The sequence below is a fragment of the Cenococcum geophilum genome (assembly GCF_001692895.1).
Source record: "Cenococcum geophilum 1.58 unplaced genomic scaffold K441scaffold_29, whole genome shotgun sequence".
Lineage (NCBI taxonomy): Eukaryota > Fungi > Ascomycota > Dothideomycetes > Gloniales > Gloniaceae > Cenococcum > Cenococcum geophilum.
In genome coordinates this window covers 263,766-286,137 of record NW_027137587.1, presented here as the reverse complement: position 1 = coordinate 286,137, position 22,372 = coordinate 263,766, and the positions used below count along the sequence as shown (strand labels likewise).

Sequence of the window (22,372 nt, the reverse complement as noted above, 5' to 3'; positions counted from 1 at the left end):
GGATTATCCCAACATCCCGGCCCCCACTTTCCTTTTATATGCCTGTATTGAAGGGACTGTTATATTCGCCTCAACTGGGTATTGCTATTTTATGTAGACTATAAATACATTCGTCCCAATGGAAACTGTATATCGGGTCCTAAAGACTCCCAAGTTTCGCTTTCCTTGCCCCGCAAAATGCGGATATGCTTCAGTGAACTCCATTCACTGGAACTTGTAAACTGTCAAGTTCATCTTTCCTGACCTTGTATAGATCCTGAGCCTCTCTCTCCCTGCGGCTAACAAATACAACTTCATCACGAAGACCTTCCAACCTTCTAGCAATAGCTGCCTCTTCTGAAATTTGCAACGTGTGGGTAGAATCCAATTCTGTCTTGGCTTTATCCAACGCTTCAGATGCATCAACAATTTTCTGTCGCAGCACTTTTGCTCGTCGTTGGTAACCTCCGAGATGCAATGCTAGCTTCTTCTCGATTTTGTTACCTTGTTCTGCCGATTCCATAATTTTGTCCTGGACATTGTCGAAGGCCTCCACCATCAACTGGTGCTCGTCAATCTCATCCTCTTCATAGCCATCCAAACCAGGTAATTTTGAAGATCCGTGCAACTCAGTCCAGGCCTTGTCCATTTCTGCGTAGAAGGTCTGCTTGTCCTGTTTTGCATCCTCAGAAGATAGCTCTAAGGCGACTTCCATCCGTGCGCGATTGAGAGCATCGTCATCAAATACCTCGAGTGGCCTTGAAGCTCCATTGACTCTTCCGCCACCGAACTTGAGTACGTCGTTTGCAACTAGAAGAGCCATCTCTCTTTCAATAGCACTCTCAATCGGATCGGAAATTTCGGAAGCACGCTTCAGCATTGCATCAATGTCAACCATGGAGGGTCGCGGTAAGAACTTTTGGATCACTTGGGTTTGCCGACCGAACTCCGCACGTTCTGCAGCTTCTCGAAGTTTTTGATTCCTCCAATCTCGCTCTGCGGCATCCTCTTTGCTAACCTCTACATCCATGGCTTCCTGCTGCTCTTCTGGGAGTTCGAACTCCCATTCGGTTTCCTTCGGCTTGGGCAAAGAAGCAAGTTTGCTTTTCAGGTTTTGCCGTAACGCATTCTCTCGAAGTCTGATATCCCGAGGGGTTTGTCCCACTAGTTGCGTCCCGTCAGTCTCACTGAGACGGAAGTTATCTCGAGGTGTTCTAATTGGTGTGGCGCCAGGGCCCGCATGAATCGGCGTAGCTCCAATCCCGCCAGCACTACCTTGGCGAAATGGCGTGGCCATTGGGTTAGGCGTAAAAACTTGTTGCTTGCTAGGGGCCACACCCTCAAATCCGGTAGATCCAGTTCCCTCATGCAACTCAGCATTGTCTCCACCAAACAAAGCTGACTGTGTTTCTGTCCTTATGCGAGCATTTCGAATCTCGTTTGCGATATGATCTTCTTCTTGCGGCGCTCTCGGTGTTCTAATAGGCGTCCCTCCAACGATATTAGAATAGTTTCCAATCAAGCCCCGGGTAGCTTCGTTCTCGCTGCTGCTAGCTAATTGACTAGCTCGCTCTCCTGCCATACCCATCTTGACAATTTCTTCTAGTTCTCCCTCTCCAACTTGAGGTGAAGGAAGAACAAGTGCTCTACGTTTGCTGCTCTGCTCAGCCTCACGGATTCTCTGCATCTGACCAGCCTTTGCTGCTGCAGCGAATGCGGCTGATGGTCCCTTCTCGTTCTTTCTCCGCTTTCGCTCTTCGCCATCCTCGTCTTGATCTCCCTTGCGCTTATTTGCGAGTTGTTGCTTTCGAGGGTCAAATGCCGCGCGCTGTCGTTCATTCTGGTCTTCCTCCTCTTTAGTATCAAAGAAACCTGGAGCAGGTGCCTTCTCGAAGGGAATATCCGCATTGTAATCCATCTGACCCTTTTTCCGGGTAACAGCCTTGATATTGATCCCAGACTGTTTCAGTTCGCGCCTCTTCTGAAGTACCGCAAGCCTGCGAGATTCATCAAGCTGCCTTTCACGGGCCTTCCGCTTGGCCTTCTTGCCTTGCGTGTTGCTAAGGCGAGCGCGCGCCTCTGAAAGCATCTCTTTTTCATCCTGGGTGCTTTAGTATCCTAAACCATAATAAGTGGTTCATCACTTACTTCATCGAGATCAATTGTATCCGGCCTTGCTGGCTTAGACTCTGGGTCTGGGTCCAACTCACCCGGCCTCAGCCTCCGTACATCATCTGCGCTGGGAGCAGCTGTTTCACCCCCATCAGGACCCGCAAGCCCCAGCTCTCCACTCTCCTTCGCCTCTGCCTCATCTAGAAGTTTCTGATACCGTTCCAAACATTGTACAGCTGTGCGCCCAACGATAGGTGCTATTCAAGATCAATTAGTAAAGTCCTGAGGAAATATATACGTTGTAGGCCTACCGATAGTCCGCCACTGCGTGGGCATCAGCTTTGCTAGATGCAATAGCTTCTCGTCCTCCTCCTTTGACCATTCCACCTTCCGTATTGACGGGTCTAGCCATTCTGACCATCGCGCCTTGCACTGCTTCGCTGACTTTCGAGCGAGGAGTGACGAGACACGCGCCCACTGATTTAGCCCATACTTAGATACAGAAGCCTTGAGGATTTCATCTTCGATATTCGTCCACACGCCACCCTTAACAACGGGCATGATGCGGAGGCGTGGCGCTGAGGTCCGATGCACTGGTGGTTTGAGAAGGGCGAAGCGGAAGTTCTAGGAGACTCAGGACTGATAAAGTTGGATGGGAGTTAATTAGACACGTCCTGCGAGATGGAGGAAGGCAGACTCGCGCGTTGCGATGGTCGTGTGTTGTTCAAGGTTGGCAGTCGCAAGAGATTCAAGGTTCGAAAAAGTTCTTGGCAATGCAGATGCGGGAGAGCTACAGTCGCTTCGGAAAAGGACGATCAAATGTCAGAAACCATGATCAAAAACAGAAATTTGCCGAATCCTCACCAGTTTGAACCCTTTTTCTGTACTCGCGCATGCCACCACCCATCACCTTATTATTACCTTATATTTGAAGCCATGGGTAAACCTACTTGGTTGATTGAACAGAAGTCGATTATACAAGCTCTAATTAACCTCGGCAACAACAACTTCTATATAGAAGTTAAAACCGGCGTTCCTTAACCTACTCTTCGACGCTAGAGGGTGAATTTAAAGAGATATAGCCAGATTAATCCACCAATTAAGGCAAATGGTAGGCCGCTGCTGCTTACGGATAAGGCCCTAGATGTATAACGTTAGGTGTTATTAATGTTAATTTATTAACGCGTACCTTAGGGCCTTCTTAAATACCTCTTATACAGCCTAAACGCCTATTTTAAAGAGATGCTCTGGTTTCTATATAATAAATATAATATAATAGTGGCACGGAGTACGCTATCAGCTGGATTAAAGCGAAGGAGATGGAGTAAAAAGGTTATAAAAATAATTATATAATAATGTAACCTAGGCCTAAGAGATAACTAGATCGTTTAAATCTATAACTATAGGCGTAATTAGTTTATTTTTGTTAACAAATCGGCTTATAATGAGAAGACAATAGATAGGAAGTANGGGTGGGCACCTATTAATAAGCCTACTAAAGGAATATTAGAATTAAAGAGATTTAAAAGATAGAGCTTGCTGCTAGCGTATACCTAGTAGGGCTATATACCTAGTTAGTTAATATATTAAGGCGCCATTAACGGGTTAATGTTTATTAAGTGGATAAAGAACGAGGTTCTTACTTATATACAGCCTTATCTACAGCCTNNTTTAGTTCTAGTAATAAATAATACATTAATCTATCGCAATAAGGTACGTGGTAACCATAAAGGATAGGCGCGTTAACGCTGCTGCTTACTTAAACCTAGGAAGTTTAACGCCTCTATAACGCTGCTAGTGTTAAACTTAAATATCTTCCTCCTTACTTACCCAATTTTAATCTAATTAAGGCTTCTTTTTATGACCTAAAGCAGTGGCTACGTACTTATTAATTTAAAGCTAAACTATGGAATAACTTTAGCGACTTTTTAAACCATACGGTAGAGTAATAAGGATTTAATAAAAGGGCAAAAGGTCATTTCTTACGGGTAGGTATTAAGAAGTAGATAAAGGGAAGGATAAGGTTTATTATTATATAGAGCGCCTATTAATTAAGACATTAAGTAAGGCCTCTNCTNTAGTATTATAACGTCGCTAATCTATTCTAAAGTCCTCCAAGTTATCTACCATGCGATTAATAAGCCCGTATGTTAAACTAACCCTATATAGCTTTNTATGGCCTATATTATTATTAAGCAGCGCCTNCTTAAGCATCTTAAAGGTGTAGTACTCGTCAACTAAAATTAACTCTACTTTAGTAAAGGCGTGTATAAAAGCTAGATAATGGCTTTNTAGCCATTTAATAAAGGCGCTAAGCTTATTATCTAATTGTTTGATATCGCTACGGGCAGGGCTGCTAGGTAGTAGGCTAGTAGAAGGCGTATTTAAAAGTAGATAGTAAGGACCGGTGGGCGTTTTAGAGGATAGAGTAGAATCGGATAGAGCGCTCTATAAAGAAGGCACTGAAGGTCTTATATTTAGTATAGGATCCACTATAAAANAACTGTTGGCGATGGTTAGTAATATAGAAGAAGGCAGTACTGCCTATATAGCACTCTATAACTGTTATAGCGTCTGCTAGTTCTGCAGCTGGTTCTACTGCTATATTTGGCTCTGCTACTGTATCTAGTTTATCAAAAGCGTTAATGCCGTTAGTAATAGATCGTGTTAAATAGGATTGGCTGGTGATTATATAACTATAATATAAGCCTCCCGTCGCTGCCGTCGTTAGGGAGGGGAACTTGATTTGTCTGTACTATAAAAGTTACTTTAACGGTGCTTATAGCTNCCCAAAGACGCCTTTNTATCTTTTTTATCCTCCTTATTCTATAGGTACTTACTATACTTAATCTTTAACAGTAAGGACAGATCTNGTATATTAACCGTGGCTTTCTTCTATTCTATTACCTCNAACTAGCGCGTTAAGTGGTAAAATAGTATTAGGTAGTGCTTTAAGTCGAATTTAAGATAGTATATAGTACCGTGCTTTTTGTTCTTATAGTGCTATTAAAGGCAGCGATGGCGTTTAAGCAGCGCATATAGATGCTTGCCTTTAGCTTTTGTACGTTTACGCCGTTTAGCAGCCTCTTTCTGCATTTTAGTAGTAGTTGATGCCCTCTTTTTACTAATAGCTTTCTCTACTACACCTTCGTGATCCTCGCCAGAGGACTCTACCTCTTTATTAGCCGCTGCTTTAATTGGAATACCTCTTACTTAAAGCGCCGTATTAATAGCCGTAGTAAAATCAGCGTCTTTAGCATTAGCAGACGCGTTAATAGGTGCAGTAGCGGCCTTATATTTAACTGTAAGATTAACCCTTTATGCCCTCCTTATGTACTTTAACTGTGCCTCTATTATTCCCTCTACTTCGCGCCATTCGTCTATATTGTTTACCTCTTTAGGTATTATAGGATCCTTCTAATTTAATGACGCAATAATAGCAGTTAAATAATTAAGCTAGAAAAAACGAAGACCGTAATATTCGTTAGCTTAATATGTATTTTAGGTAACAAACTTTTGGTATTTAAAGGCTCCGAACGGGATGGCTAGAATATTGCTGAATATCTTTATGGTATCGGCGTATACGATTATATTTAGAATAAAGGTTTAAGGGTCTTTGGACTATTCTATAATAGTAGAAGGTGGTATAGGTTTGATAGTAAGGTCTACCTCTTTAGGCGCTTTAGAAGTGTTCTTTACGGTATTCTTAGGTGCTTTGGCTCTCCTCCTATGCGTCATGGCGCTAACTAAAATAGGAAATAATATAGGCTTTGAATAGCTTCAAAAATAGGCGACGGCGATATATTAGCTGGGAGGATGGGTGGTGGCATGCGCGAGTATAGAAAAAGGGTTCAAACAGGTGAGGATTCGGCAAATTTCTGTTTTTGATCATGGTTTCTGACATTTGATCGTCCTTTTCCGAAGCGACTGTAGCGCTTTTCTGTCGGCGAATTGACGTAGATTATGGAACCTCCATTCTAATCAAACTGCACTTATAAATGCGACGATGGCTTCTAGGGGATCACATTCACTTTCCGCCAAGTTTCAATCCTGCTTAAGGCAGCAAGCAAACAGAACGCAGAAATCAGGACTGCAAAATGTAGTTAACACCCGGTTATCATCTTCAGAAGCCAATTCAAAGCCCTAAACGCCAAAGGGTGAAACGAAAGTATGTCCTCTTTCATATGATACCTATCTTAAAGGCATCCGCTAGGATCTTGTGACTCCTAACTCGTTTCTCTAAAAAGTTCTGTAATTTGGGTTTTATAGAAGTCCTCCAAAATGCGTAGACTGTTAGAATGCTTTCGACTCTAAAAGCTAATAATATTTCTAAGTGACACATGTTGATATATATAATAGGAAATAAAACCTACTGAGAAACCTCGGAAGAAGACGCAAGTTGAGCTGGATGCAGAACTTCAACTGAAAATGCAAGGTCTTGCTGGGGATGGAGGTGAGGCTGGCGTGGAGCTCGAAGACGGCCAACCAGTAGCTATGAAACGAAGCGTGCGGGACAACATGTTTCGCTATATATGAAATGCTGGGGCATATACGAGCTGCGTCAACCTTTTGATGTTACGAGCCGTCTTGTGCAGCATGTATCCAGTTTGTCAAAGTCATAGACTCCCTACAAATATGCATCTAACGATCACTAATAAGTAGCTAGCCGCCGAATACTATTCAATATGCATCCGTGCAGCACTCTGAGCACTCCATAAATGACATTTCCCCGCACTTATGATCGAGATATGAAATGCCGACTCGACATATTGAATACATATATGCATCGTTACATTCCATGCTCTTATTTCCCAAGAGCACCCGAAAGAAAGGCTAGTCTATATTTGCCGTAGCCACCTGAAGTACGCCAAAACTCTTTTAGATACTAGCAACTCATATCTATATTCGATAATAAACATGGATAAGTGTTCCCAAGTTTTCACAAAAAATGAGTGAAGTATATTTTTATTTCACCAATGAATATACCTTAAATTTTCATAAAGAATTTTGCAGTAGAATTTCCTTCTACATCTGAGATAGTCCCTCGTGGTCTAGTATTCTCTGTTTGCATAGTCCTTATATACCTTTATTCTCCATTAGAAAACTTCACTGTCTAAAATATTGTATGCTTCGATGACATTCCTTTCTCATTACTTCTTCGGAAAAAGTAGCCGGATGGATTACCCAGGCACTTTTCATCAAGCCAAGAAATTGCATCCGCAAGTAACTCTCTACTAGCCGCAATCTTCAAATCAAACCTATAAATATTCTAAAGCGTGCCCTCCCGGAACTCCGAAGAATCTTTAGAGCTCTAAATGTATACCATTTACCTCAAAGGGATCGTCGATGCCAATTGTTGATATCTTGCTTTCAATTTTCACTTCCTTTTTTGAGCCTTTTCTTTCAATTCTAACACGCTGTCCCCCCATTAAGATCTCCCCCGTACCAAAAAATAAAACTCACAAAATCAATTTTGTCGAAAAAGAAATATATGACTGACGCTTTTCCTAAGTCTCTAGCAAGACTTATCTCACCTAGTAGCATTCCACATTTAATTGAAGCAGATGTTACTCCTATAGCATTTTTCCTCCTATCTATCCAGCGAAAGAGTAAGAATGAACCGTTTTTCTAATCGATTTTAATTCCCGCATGTTTATCTAAGGTCTCAAAATCTTGACTAAGCTCCTATAAACCCAATGGTGACCTCTTAAAAGTGCTTGAGAACTTTTTATCCTCTTCTGTGGCATGTATAACCAGACTTGCTGATAAACAAACCCCGTTTGCTAGTTTGTTTATTTATTTACTTTGTAATCAAATAACTAATCTATCTCTTCGAACACGTGCATTTTTAGATAATTTTTTGATTGGTGGCTGCGGCTTAGGGGCCTGCAAATGGCGGGCTTATTTTCTGGCTTTGTAAGCAGTTTTTACTATAAAAGGCAGGAAGAATAGCCCCAAATTTGTAAGCCCATGGTCTAACTAGCGAAGGTGCGTACTTATAAGAAGTAGGGCATAAGCTATATATATATCTATAAGGTAAAAAAGCGAATGCTTAGGTAGGTAGGTAAATTAACAGCAGCTTTAATTAACGAGAACTAGCATATTTGAATTTAATTAAATAATGTTATTACTGCTTAAAGTTCTTAATATAGAGACTTTAAGCCGTGTACTATAGGCACGTGACTCCCTATAGACCCTATTATCTATCTCTTTAAACACGTATATTTTTAGATAATTTTTTAATTAGTAGCTGCGGCTTAGGGGCCTACAAATAGCGGGCTTATTTTCTGGCTTTATAAGTAGTTTTTACTATAAAAGGCAGGAAAAATAGCCCCAAATTTATAAGCCTATAGTCTAGGGAGAGTAAAGCGTAACTATAGCCAAATTAGGAGAAAAATATGTATAGAGAGATATATTTTAGGTATCAGCCTTATATATAAGGCTAAGTTAAAGAGAATACTAGTAAGGCGCCTAGTTAAAATCTCTGTAAAAGGCGGAAGGTATTGGCCTATAAGGTTAAGTAATAGAGGTAGAAGGCATCTAACGTCCAGCGGCCTAGACGTTAGATCTCTTTGTCAAAGAAGCCATAGTCTAGGGCGTATTAGGCTACGCCCCTACGGAAGCTATAACCTATATACTATACGGCTAGAATGCTATAGAGATTTAGCCTTAATTTAAGTATCCTCTATACATATAAGGCGGAAAACGCCGCGCCACTAGATGCAGTAAATAGCGGCGTAGAGGAAGCCTGGGGGTCTAAGAGGAAAAGCCTTTATAGCACTGCTACGGGGTAAACCGCGTTAAAGGTAGCGGCTACTACAATTTAAACGCCCTGCTTATCCTTATCGGTCTTACTACATTTAAAACAGAAGGTAAGATAATCTCTAAAGGGGCTAAACTATACGTCTAAGCGAGTAGCCTTAGTTACAGTAAATAATGGTTTAGACCATTGCTTATTAGTATAGAAGATCTCGCCTATATAGAGGCACCCTATAAAGGCAAGGCAGAAAGCGGTATTAGTATTTACCCCTAGTGTAACGGAACCTTATAGCAAGAACTACAATGGGTTCGTTAATGGGCTAGGTGTATAGGAAATACAAGTACAAAAGTCAACAACGTAATAATAACTGGTGGAGTGGTTGCCTAATAGATTAACTCCAATTATATTCTAAGAATTACTATAAGGAAGGAACTATCTAGGTAGGGACTAAGGGTCCTTAAATACATAACCGTACTCCTATAAAATCCTTCTTATACGTAATATACGTCTTATACGTAAGGTACATAAGTTCCTTTTATTCCTCTTATTTAATATATAGCATATTATATAACCTTAGTTACTATTCCTTATTATATAGTTCTATCGGCTCTATCCTAAACTATACCTAAATTAACTAACTAGCTTCTTCCGTCTCTTCTCTAAGTAGTTATAATATTGTACTTAAAGTGTCCGTAATACTATCTCCCTCCTCTTTATCTTTATCCTTAAAGATTTAAAACATCTTTAAGTTGTTTACTAAAGGTGTAATATCCATTTAATTAATTTAGTTAATATTATTACTTATTATGCCTAAAGTAATTTCTTCTTTATATGCCTAACGTTGTGCTCGCACTATTACTGCAATATTATCTCTTAGTAAGATTATACCGTCTCTATATTCTTATTATTTAAAAGAGGGGTTAGTTTATATTATATTAGTAAACCCATCTTCGCGATAACCGTCCTCTTACTTAGAGTATACTAAAGCGAATATTTATTTATCCTATAACGTTCGCTCTACTTCTAATGCTAAATATATATAACCTATTACTCTTAATAGTCGTCTAGTTCCCTAATTAATTTATCTTAGGGTCTTATATTTAATCTACTATTGCGCGGCTAAATAGTAAACTATTACAAGCCCTTACTAAGTTAGAATGTTCCCATAATACAAAATAGAAGGCTCTAAATACTTAAATTACGGCGTCTGCTTATCTGCTTCATCTTAAGAAGATTTATAAGAAGGTTTATTCTAAGGAGTAGAAACTTATAGAATAAGGTTTATAGGAACTAGGTAATAAAAGAACGGATTCTCCTCTAATAGAGAAGGAAATAGATCCGAGTAGTTCAGCAACTACTCTTCTTAGGTCCCCCTTAGGTGACTTATTCTTTAGCAATCCTTCTTTATTAATACTACCTAACCTAATCTCTTTTAATACTCCTATACCTTTCCTATAGCGTTCTTTAAATTCTCTAGTAGCTCCTAGGTAGTCTCAGTATAGCCTATCCACTTTACTTTATACTATATTTTATTATTAATATCCTTATAACTAATAATCCTTAAAACTTACTATTTATCTTCTTCTTATCCTCTATATATATCTACTTTATAGACCAGTAGCTTAACATTTCTATATACTAGCTCTAGCATTACGATATACTATATAGGGTAGATCTTTATTTTAGCTAGTAGGTTTAACTTAAATATAACCAGTAAAATCCTNTATATAATTTTAAAAGGTNCTAGTCTAANNTANTCNAANTTCTTACTTANTNNTNAACTCTTAAAATTTTTATATAGTAGCTATACTTTATCTCCCTCCTTAAGATCTAGTCCCTTAGATCTCTTAGCATTATAGTACTTTTTTATTTTTTCTTATACTTTCTTTACTAATTCCATAAGGTCTATATAAAGATTCATTAACGTCTTTATTCTTTCTTTAGCTATACTACTTATTTTCTTTACTTGCTATAGTAACAACGATATTCTTAGCTTATATCCATAATTTGCTTTAAATAATAATATGCCTATTCCTTCTTAAGGTGTTGCATTATATATAAACTATATAACTAGTAATAGCGATACCCAATTATTCTGTATATAATTAATATAATACCTTAGATACTGCTTTAGTATCTAATTTAACCTTTCTATTTAACCGTCTATCTGTGGATAATACGCGGTAGAAGTTACTGCTTAAACTCCTTACTCCGCTAAGAATACTTCCTAAAATGCTGTTATGAATCTTAGGTCTCTATCTAATATAATCTTACTTAGTGCTCTATATCTTATAAACACTTCTTTAACGTAGATTCTAGCGATATCTTCCGCTGAGATTTCTTCTATANATGCTATAAAGTATCCCCACTTTATAAGCTTATCTACTATTACTAAGATTACATTATAATCTTATCCGGTAATAGGATCTTTTAATTTTAGCAACTTAATAATAAAGTCCCATAATATAACCTTCTATAGTCTCTCTAGTATTTCGACAGGTTATAGCCCTCTATATGGCTTATGCCTCGTTAGTTTATTCCTTTAATAATCTAGATATTCCTTTATAACCTTTCTAGCTATCCTCTAGATTCCGTCAATAATGTACTCCTTTTAAAGTCTCGTCACTAAGCCTATAGCTCTATTATATCCTTAGGTTAGTCCCTTGTGGAAGTCTTCTATAAACTACTCTACTATACTTCTTAGGATATACTTTACTTCTTAATTTTCGTATATATCCGTCTGTGGATCTTCTAGCTATGCTTTTAGAATTCTTTATACCCAAAAGCTTTCCGGTGTCTTATAGACTTTCTTTAGTTTCTTATCTTCTTAAGTTGCTACAATTTTCGGATAATTATACCTAATTAACCTGTCTATATCTTTTCGCAATAAAGCCCCTAATGGCTTTTCCTTATTTTATAGTTTAGCTTTACAGCTTAGAGCATCTACCCTTATATTATCTATACCTTTAGTATACTAAATCTCAAAATAGTATTCCGCAAGCATCTCTACCCATCTAACCTATCTTTAGTTAAGTTCCTTCATTATTAGAAATCCTGTTAGGTTCTTATAATCTGTCTTAACTATAAATAGTTTCTCTATGCCTTACAAGAATGCTCTCCATTTCTTTAATACTGTAACTATACCTAATAACTCCTTATTATAGATGTTATAGTTTAATTCCAGTAGTGTTATCTTCCGACTATAGTATGCCACTAGGTGCCATCTATCTTAATGTCTTTATATAAAGCACGCCCCTAGTATATAGTCTAATATATCTATTTCTATAACCGTCTCTAGACCTAGTTAATAGATCTTAAGAACTGGCTCCTAGGTAAACAACTTTTTAACTTTCTTAAAGAGTTTTCTTTGCTCCTCTCCCTATACCTATAGTTCTTCTTTCTTTATTAACCGCGTAAATAGCTTAATATCCTTTAACCACTGCGCTATAAACCTTCTGCAGTAATTGCAAAACCCTAAAAACAATCTTAACTATATAACATTCTCTAGTTTCTACTAATTTACTATAGCCTTAATCTTCTTTAGATCTATACTAAGTTAGCCTAGTTTAATAATAAATTTAACAAAATCAGTCTTCCTAGTAAAGAACTCGCATTTCTTAATTACTACTAGTATCTATTCTTCTTATAGTCTCTTTAAGACCCATTTAATATGTTCCCCAAATTCTTCCTTAGTTATTAAGTAGATAATAATATTATTAAGATATACTATAATAAATTCATCCAAGTATTCTCCTAACATATTATTGATACATTTTTAGAACGTTGCTAGTATATTTATAAGCCCAAATTGCATAACTAATAGTTTATATAGTCCTTCCTTTAACCTAAAGGCTGCCTTCTATTTATCGCCTTCCTTAATCCTAATCTAATAGTACGCCCATCTTAGATCTATCTTTATAAAGATTTACGCATTACCTATTCTGTCTTAAATTTCGCTAATTAAGGGTAAAGGATACCTATCCTTCCTAGTAATACTATTTAACTATCTATAGTTAATACACAGCCTTAGTTTACCATTTTTCTTTAGTACGAACAGTACTAGATAACCCGCTAATAACTACGATGGTCTAATATATCCCTTTTATAAATTTTCCTAGATAAACTCTTTTAACGCTCTACCTTCTTCTTTAGTAAGCTTATAAATTAGAAAGAACTTTAGACTTATTCCTAGTTCTAACTCTATTTTATAGTCCCATGCTATATATTCTAATAGTTTTTTACTTTCCGGTAACCATAGTTTCTTACCGTACTTATGGTATCTCTTTAGTATATAACTTAGTCCTTTTTCTATTTCTTTATAGGTTGCTCCTACTTAGTACCATACCAACTTGGCTTATTATTACATCTTACGGCGTTAAGTATCTCTAATATCGACCTAACCTATAATCTAATTAATCCTCAGATTATATTCCTATAACTAAGGCATGCCTAATACTGCCTTATCCTGTCCTAATGGTAGGATATCAAAAGACATTTTAATTTATCTCCCTTTAATAGTTATCCGAATAGGTCCTATTTTAAGATTAATAATCCCTCCTCTATAGGTTATTAGATCTCCTAAAATTATAACTAATAGGTAAGATTACTTCTTTTGTCTATAAGGTAGTCCTATTCTCCTAACTACTACTAGTAAGATATAGTTTTGTGTTACTCCACTATCTATTAGCACTTCAAACTGCTAATTTTACCAATTAATTTATAAATTTAGGTGTTGTCCTTAAATTCCTTTAAGGGTCTAAGGCTCTACCACTAGCTCCCTCTAGTCCTATAGGCCTTTACTTTTTTTAACTATTAGCTGCTTAATCCTANTANACTTAGCTTACTCTTTAGCCAATACCTAGTTCGCTTTTTATCTTTAATATACTATAGATACGTGTTTTTTAAGCATTCCCACCACTATCGTCTATCTAAGTATTCTTCCGTAAGGAATCTTCCTAGTTAAAGTACTAAACTTTCTTCCTCTTAGACCTCTACTAGATGCTATCTATATATATATTTAGCATTCCTATACTATTACTTATCTATTATCCAGTATATCCTTATAGGGTATTTCCAATTCTTTTCCTTTAGATTCTTATACATTTCGCATATATTATCTACGCACGCAATCTATAATAACGTATAGTATACTAGGTGCTTTAGGTTAACTCTTAGCTCGTCTTCGTCCTTAAGTTTAAACCTTTATTGTGCTAATCTAAACATTACAACTTTATTTGTAGGTACTAAAATACGTCTCTTACTTCTCTAGTCCTCTAAACGTTCCTCTAAATCCTTTAACGTTATAATTAAGGCTCCTTTAATATATGTTATAGCCTTCTCTATAATTAGGTAGTTCTAAATAACTTTTTCATCCAACTATATATAGAAATCTTCCCACTTATTATTATGCCTTTACCTATACTACTTTTAGTATAGCTGCTAAAGTATATACAGTCTGTCCGTAAGAAAGTATCTTCTTATTGCTATATTATAACAGCCTTTTATATATTGTTCCTTAAACCTAGTAGGAATCCCTAAATCCTCTTCTTATTCCAGTTTAGTAAGCCACTTAGCTCTTAATATACCTACTCTCGGCCTATTAGTGATTCTTTATACTAGTGCTCTGTCCTTTATACGTCCCAATGTGCTAGATCTCTTATCTAGTTTCTATTCTTACTATGCAATAATTCTTTACCTAAACTCTTCTATAGTTTTTTTTAGTTTGCGCCTTGCGCTCTAATCCTTAAAGTTATCTTACTTCTTAATCCTAGTATTAATTTTTCGATCTTTAGTTTAAACACTTCGTTTAACTAGTAAATCCTCTAGGTTTATATATTTGTCTCCTAGTCTAATTACTATTTATGCCGCAGATTCTCTAATTTATAAAGAAGCTCCTTACTTTTTATCTATAGGTATCCTAATTTATACTCCGAATTCTTGACCTCTTAGATTCTTTAATCCTAAGCTCGCTTCTAACTTAAGCTTAGCTCTTGCCTTAGTTTAACTAGGCTTAACTAGTATCCTTATCTTATTTTAAGAGTCCTAGATCTTACTTATCTCGTCTTAAGAATCTTATACTATTGGGAATTCTTATCCTAAGCTTATTTATATATTTTTAAACTAAGCTACTGCTCTGCTCCATCGGTTATCATCCGTTATAGGTCCTTAAGCTTACCTTATCTTGTTTTAAGAATCTTGGTTATCTCTTATCTCGCTATAAGAATCTTAAGCCTTTAGCCTTTTGCCTTTATTAAGTGCTAAAGTGGTTTACTATCCTACTTCTCTTACGTCTTATAAAGTGATAGACATTATGTCTAGTGGGGTTTCGATTCCTACTAATGTTCCTTATTCTGTAACGGAATTATCCTCTACCTCTAGTATAACATCTCTAAGGTCTACTCGCTCCTAGTAAGCGGCCCTTATTGCCTTATTATTATAGAATGTTTCGCCTAGGTCGAATTTATTATCCTTAATATCCAATCTACAAACTGGTTTATTAGTTCCTCTATATCCTATAGGTGCTAGCTCTTATAGCTAATAGCTTACGCCATACTTAGCGTCCTTATGAATTCGGTATGCATTATTATAACAAAACGTAAAACTTCTAATTAAACATTCTTTTATTCCTTATAGCATATTGTCATCCCTTTATATATATATATCGTCTGCTAGTCTCATACCCTTTACTATATAGTGACTCTACCCACTTCTATAGTCTCTAACGTAATGACCCTGTTTTCCGCAATTTATATAAGCTCCTTCTTTAAACCATTTCTCTTACTATGGAGTCCACCTAAATATCTTCTGCTGTTGAGATCCCTAATTCGGCCTCTGCTCCTTGGACCTTTAATTACCTAATCCTTGTCCTCTAGGTTTCTATAGTTTGCTCCATTTCTTATAGGCTTCTTTAGTGCTACTTAGGTCTATTAGCTCTGCGCCATACTATAGTTTCTAACTTAGCTTTTATTATTGCGTACTCTGCGCCTTATATAACTGTAAAACTTTGTCCTAGCCCTTCTTAGCCTGTTCCCTTTAGTAGATCTAATTGTTAATCTTAATCGCCTAATCTATTAGTCCCCTTAGGGTGTCTATATCTTCCATTAGGATAATTACGTCCTAGACTTTAGCCTTAAGTCCCTATTTATACTGTGCTATAAGCGCCCTATTATTCTACTCTACTTATATTACTAGTGTCTGGAACTGTATTATATACTTAATTGCTAAAGTTTATTACACGAGGTTCTAGAGTTTTCTTTCCGCTATAGTTATTTCTTCTAGGTCTCTAAATATCTGCGTGAGTTGCTTTACAAATCCTTCCTAACTTAAGAATATAAATCGCACGTCTTAGTTAGTGGTTGTCATTCCATTTACCTATATCTCTGTAAGGTAAGGTTTAAACCACTTAAGTGCTTTTCCTAACAAGAATAGTCCTACGTAGGCTATCCGATCCACAGGTATAGGTAACTTTGCTCCCTCCTATAAGACCTTAAAGTGCATCTGCGTAAGAAATCCTTTAAGCTTTAACCTCTTTCCTATAAATCTCTTAATTAATAGTAGCTTAATCTTTGCTACTTCTATCCCGTTAAGTCTTTCTTCTAATACTATATTATTAGCTGTTAGCTAGTTAACTATTTCCTATAGCTATCTAACCGTTATAGGTTGCTATAAGTTAGTATCCGCCATACTAGTATCACCTCCTGTCCTTAAAGTAGTTGCTACCATTAATGGCGTCATAGTGGCTGCTTTTAGTGGTATATTATTTAACTTCTTATATTAATACTATAACTAGGTAGTAATTATATAACGGAACCTTATAGCAAAAACTACAATAGGTTTGTTAATAGGCTAGGTATATAGGAAATGCAAGTATAAAAGTTAACAACGTAATAACAACTGGTGGAGTGGTTGCCCAACAGATTAACTTTAATTATATTCTAAGAATTACTATAAGGAAGGAACTATCTAGGTAGGGACTAAAGGTCCTTAAATACACAACCGTACTCCTATAAAATCCTTCTTATACGTAATGTACGTCTTATACGTAAGGTACGTAAGTTCCTCTCGTTCCTCTCGTTTAATACGTAGCACATTATATGACCTTGGTTACCATTCCTCGTTACATAGTTCTATTGGCTCTATCCTAGACCGTGCCTAAATCAACCAACTAGCTTCTTCCGTCTCTTCTCTAAGTAGTTATAACATCGTACTTAAAGCGTCCGTAATACCTAGGATTGTGATACTGCTAGTCGCGATCTTAGTGAGGATGCTACGTAAGATTAGCAACTTCAAAGTAGCTTCTTTTAGGCTAGGGTTAAGAGAGGTTGCCCTATTAAGTATGCAACGAAGTGACGCATTCTTAAATACTGTAACATATGTTCTCTATACTACCTATTCTATAAGATTAGATAACTGGGCTAGGTATAGTGCTACAGCCCTTATAGCGCAGAAGAACTCCCATAACTTTATGCCTAAGGCATACGTCTTACAAGTGTTAGGCTCAATACTATGCTATAAAAGGCTTAAAACCAAGTAAGATTGGCCTAATTGGATAATAAAAGCAGGCAGCGGGCCTGGTAGGTTAATAAGCGAGCCTAAAAATAAGCCATTAGCACTGAGAGATCGATCTAAGGATAGAGATTTTTAACTATGGCCTAGTTAAAGCGGGAGAGTATATTAGCTAGTGTATTATCTTTGGATAAAATCCAAGAAGATTGCAACTAGATATTAAATGCGGTAGCCTAAACTAAGATTTATCAGAGGAGTAAATTGGCAGGGCCTTTAAGCATTATATTTTATAGGCCTGTAAGGGCAACTATATTATCCGTATAGACGTAAATAAATAAATATTACTAGGCAGGGCTCTATTTTATAAATATGTTAGTAATAGCGAGTACTTTAAGCATATTAATGTGGGCACGGAGGTGCTCGGGGGCAGAAGATACTGCGAAGAGGTTGTCTTATAGCAGCGCGGAGGCATAAGGGCGCTATTAACTATAAGGAGTAGAATAGGTCTCGGCGGAGGAGTGGCCTAGGCAGCTATAAAAGAAGCTAGCATAACCATATTTAGATAAGGCATCCGTAAAGAGATAGATCTAGGGGTAAGTAACGTCCTCCTAAAAGAAATAAACCCCATTTTAAAGCGCTAGGGCTTTACTCTACTAAGCTAGGTCGGAGATTACTGCTAGTAGGATAGGTAAAGTGTGGCAGTTTATAAAAGAGAAGGCTATAATAAGGTCCTATAGTAATCTTAAGTAAAATCGCCCCAACTAGATAACTTTTACGGCCTAGGCTAGGCTACCTCTAAGTTACTAGCACTATTTAAGAGAGATTTAAGGCTTAAGGATAAAAGAGGTAAGTAAATCTTATAATACCATCTACTTAATAGGGCTAAGGGAGAGGAAAAAGGTATTAGTATTAATCTAATAACCTAGAACGTCTAATACTATACTATAGGAGTCTTTAGTGGCGTTAGGAGGAAAACTAAGTAGTGTAATTATAAAGTTATATATATAAACCACCAGTGCGTGGCTAGTGCCTAGGTGTAAAATAAATATAAAGTTATTTAGGTAATGAACTAGTGTAAAGAAAGCAACGATTAGATAAAAATGGCGTTTAAATACCCAATATAGGGCTTCTGTAAAGAGGTTAAAGAAAAAGGGCACAATAGCTAAACTAAAGGGAAGGCAGCATTTAGTGTATACTATCTTCTCCCATTTAAAACCCAGTAGGCGTTAGTTAGTAGTAGCGACCAGGATATTCTAAAAAGCGTCTTTAAGATCGCGTTTAAGAATAACGGCTCCTCTCCTAGCGAGAAGGATAAGCGCTAGAATGTCGTCTACAGTGCTATAAATAAGGGTAGAGTAGGCCTCTAGGATAGTAGCGTTAACAGAGAGGCCTTAGTAAGGCTTAGGCGAAGAGAGATTATAAATACGGCGGAAGGTTCTATCTGGCTTAGGTATAAGTCCTAAGGGGGAATAGCAGATTACTTTAGGTAGACGAATAGTAATACAGCCAATAGGCAGATCGGTAGCAATCTTTATAGTAATTACCCTAGGGTCGGTATTAGATAAAAGTTGATTTAAATATATACGTGCTAGCAGTAAGGCAGTAACTCTAATCCGCGCGCTATATATTAGGATACCCTTAATTAAGGGGCCAAGATCTCTAGGGTATAGGAGTAGCTCATCCCTCTAGGCTAACGCGTTTAATGGTAACGGTAAAATATAAAGTGGATACCCTAGGGTAAATACCTTAAATCTTAGTATTAAATTTGGGCGTAGAGGGGGTATAAATTATTATAGAGACCCCTTACAATCTTTCTTAACGTAATTCCCTTTATATACTTTACAGAGATATTAATAGGAGTATAGTAATTTAAAGCACGGGCGGCCTATATTTCAATTACCGCATACCTAGCCTTATAGGGATAAGATAGATATATCTGCCTAAGGGCGTTTAGATAACGCGCCACTATAGGGGGATAATAGGGCTAGGCGTAAGGTGGCGAAGTTATAGTTAGCTGCTTATAGTTTAATAGGGATAGTCTAGTTAGTAGGGTCAGTTTATCCAAGCCTTATAGCTCTTTAGTGGACAACTATAGCTAAATTAAAAACGCTGTTCCAGATAAACTGTGCAAAGAAGCCTATAATAGCTTAGTAGAATTTTGCCATTATAATAGCTAAGGGGGTTAATATGGCCTAGAGGGTTTAAACAATAATACTATAATTAGTAAAACCCTTAAGCCAAATGCCTATAGAGGAGAAATCTTTTCTAGAGCCATTACTAAAGGTAATAACTCTTTTATCTGCCGTTAACTCTATCTAATTAGAGTTAATTCTAGATGGGTTATTGCGTAGCTTTATAAGGTTTTCTAAAACAAATATACCCTTTTAGATTATAGTAACTTCGGAAACTAGGATCCTAGAAAGAAGCAGGTCTAGGCTTTTTATAGTAGGAGGGAGAGAAGACTTACTAGAGTTAACCTCTACCGCGTTAATTATTATAGGGTTCTTCTTAATGGCGGCGAGCCGCGCCTAGTATATTTCTTCTATAGCTAACTTCGCCTAGGCTGTGGAAGCAGTAAATACTTTAAGGGTAGCCTAGTTTAAAGCCGCCTTATAATTACGCTCCTGCTTATAGTCTTTTAGCTCTTATTTATAAATATCCTATAGGCGCTTTTCGGCTGTAGTAAAGGGCGTAGGGGCCATAGTAACGGAGGAGCGACATGTCTACAAGCCTTTGCTGTTAAGAACACAAGAACAAGAGCGTGTGCTGTATGCAGGAGCGTCTTCAAAAAGGTCTGTTATACGGAGTAGACGGGGTAATATAGGATGGCGGAGAGGGGTAACGACAACGGCCTAAATTCGAAGCTTTTTAAGGGAGGAGACTCGACGGTTAAATAAGATCTAAATGAATGAATCAACAGCAGCTTTAATTAACGAGAACTAGCATATTCGAATTCAATTAGATAATATTGTTACTGCTTAAAGTTCTTAATGCAGAGACTTTAAGCCGTGCACTGTGGGCACGTGACTCCCTATAGACCCTATCATCAAACCCAGAGGCCCGATTTTAGCAGTCAATCAAGCCCTATATCGTCTCGTTTAATTAAGTTAGTTTGCTCGTTTAATACATAAGATATAGGGGTTCTTGGTGGTTGATTTTGGGCAGTTCTATAATATACTACGATTGTGATATAATATACGCGCCGAAAATAAACATCCGAACGCGTCTTTTTGACTTAAGCCTACTAAAATCTCCTCTTTTACCCACCAATTCCTATCGCTATACTGCCTATATTATGTCTTCCCATCTTTCTAAAGCTGGCCCTATTAATTTAGCAGAGAATATGTCTGCAATCGCGCCTAGCAAAGCCTGCGAAGGTTCTAATACCTTATTAGAATTAACCCCCCTTAAGGACGAATATAAAGGCCTTAATTGGGACCGTATAGAGAGATATTAACGGCCTTATTAAGACCTCCTTAGAACTCTAAGCTTTATATAGGACTATAGCTGGCGGCTCTAGTAAAGATTTGGTAAGAAAATAACCATTTTCTTATATAAATATTGCCATCTATATAAGATTAAGGTGACTTTATATAAGACTAGTAGAGCTACTACTTCTGCGGCAGGATATCTTATTAAGGATATAGATAGCCATTAGGTTAATTTTTATAGTCTTATTAATTATATAGTGTCTTAAAAGTGGAAGGCTTTAACTATTCTAGAGTAGATTTAACGAACCTACTATATATCGCAAGTAGTTGCTAATAAGCTTATTAAGTCCTACGACTCTAATATCTTTAAATAGGCGGTTATACTATAGATCGCCGCCGGAAACTACCCTCTGTAAAAAGTCGAGCAACCTAAATTTTAAGCCCTAATTGCGGCTGTAAATAAAGATGCCGAGCCTAATCTATACTAAAACTATAAGGCAATTTATAATTAAGTTCTCGCTAAATATAATAGTAATAAAGGTATAGTAATGGAAGAACTAGCGCGATTAATAACGAGATTTTATATATTATTTAATAGCTGGACAACGCGCAATAAGAAGAAAGCTCTTACTAGTGTCTATATTTATTACTTAGATAATTAAGGCCAGATTTAAGACTTTATGCTTATTCTACTAGAGCAGCTTGGCCTATATAGCGGCTATAACTATTATAACATTATTGGCAATATTATTGCTGAGTATAATCTTAGTAGTCAAATTGGCTAGTTTATTATGGATAACGCCTATATTAACTTCCTTGTAGTAGAGCTTAGATTTAATAAATAGCAACGTTAGGTGCGGTACGCTACCTATATATTTAATCTAGTGGCTTAATTAAGTCTATTTGGAACTAATAAAGATACGTTTAAGAACAGTGATGAGAACTTAACGGTAGGCGTTCCCCTATTATTAATTTAATTAAAACTAAGACTTCTATAAGAAGAGCAGTAGTTCCTAAAGAAGTAGCGAAAGGAAGGCCCGCTTGGAACTCTTATTAATTTTATCTATTTAATCTGCTTACTATAAAAGTATAAATAGTTCTATGCCTTCTAGCGAGAGGAGAACGCTATACTACCGCGCGCCAATTTTAAAGTCCTTAAGCTTGTTAAGCCCGTTAAGACTAGGTAGAATAGTTATTTAATAATATTTAAATAAGCTATTAAGCTTTAAGGCCCTATTTCCTTAATAATGTAGTATAATATTAATAAATAGAATAGGAAGCTCGTAATAGTTAAGTCTAGTTAATAATATAGAAAGAATCTAAACCTATATTAGAAGCCTCTTAATCGCCCTCTCTATATATAAGTTGGCGGCCTTACTTCCTATAATTAGGACGTTATTAAGCATTATATTTAGCTTCTTAAGCCACTTTAGCAAGCTATACTTGTTACGGCACTGGCAGAACTTGGTAGAACTTTGCGGTTACGTAACTAGAGGACCGCATAAAAGAACCCTTCTTCGACTGGCGCTGCTCTCCTTCTCCTTTCCTTTCTCTAGCTTTAGATTCTCGTTTATAGACAATCCAA

At 37.0% G+C, this 22,372-nt stretch overlaps 3 protein-coding genes across 3 annotated transcripts; 2 read left to right on the top strand and 1 right to left on the bottom strand.

Annotated features, from left to right (window-relative positions):
- Nucleotides 1-8: 8 nt before the first annotated feature.
- On the bottom strand, nt 9-2,839 carry K441DRAFT_613576 (pre-mRNA splicing factor cef-1). Its single transcript, XM_067645646.1, has 3 exons — nt 2,403-2,839; nt 2,128-2,348; nt 9-2,080 (listed from the first exon to the last, which is right to left on the bottom strand). Exons 1-3 carry the CDS (start codon nt 2,650-2,652, stop codon nt 191-193), a joined length of 2,361 nt encoding a protein of 786 aa, XP_067502433.1. The 5' UTR covers nt 2,653-2,839; the 3' UTR covers nt 9-190.
- A 33-nt stretch (nt 2,840-2,872) lies between these two features.
- On the top strand, nt 2,873-3,540 carry K441DRAFT_151101 (uncharacterized protein). The gene is made up of 2 exons (XM_067640191.1): nt 2,873-3,202; nt 3,286-3,540. Exon 1 carries the CDS (start codon nt 2,911-2,913, stop codon nt 3,130-3,132), a length of 222 nt encoding a protein of 73 aa, XP_067502432.1. The 5' UTR covers nt 2,873-2,910; the 3' UTR covers nt 3,133-3,202; nt 3,286-3,540.
- Nucleotides 3,541-6,456: 2,916 nt separating this feature from the next.
- K441DRAFT_567466 (uncharacterized protein) lies at nt 6,457-6,627 on the top strand (the record flags this gene model as incomplete). The annotated part of the gene is made up of 1 exon (XM_067643800.1): nt 6,457-6,627. A coding segment is annotated over one exon (171 nt), but the record flags the coding sequence as incomplete, so codon positions are not given.
- Between the last annotated feature and the right edge of the window lie 15,745 nt (nt 6,628-22,372).

Bases quoted from the DNA above. Each gene is read 5' to 3' on its own strand.
- K441DRAFT_613576 (XM_067645646.1), bottom strand. From the start codon at position 2,652: ATGCCCGTTGTTAAGGGTGGCGTGTGGACGAATATCGAAGATGAAATC. The intron at 2,349-2,402 runs GTAGGCCTACAA...GATCTTGAATAG, and splicing joins CACGCAGTGGCGGACTATCG to CACCTATCGTTGGGCGCACA. The intron at 2,081-2,127 runs GTAAGTGATGAA...TAAAGCACCCAG, and splicing joins ATACAATTGATCTCGATGAA to GATGAAAAAGAGATGCTTTC.
- K441DRAFT_151101 (XM_067640191.1), top strand. From the start codon at position 2,911: ATGTCAGAAACCATGATCAAAAACAGAAATTTGCCGAATCCTCACCAG.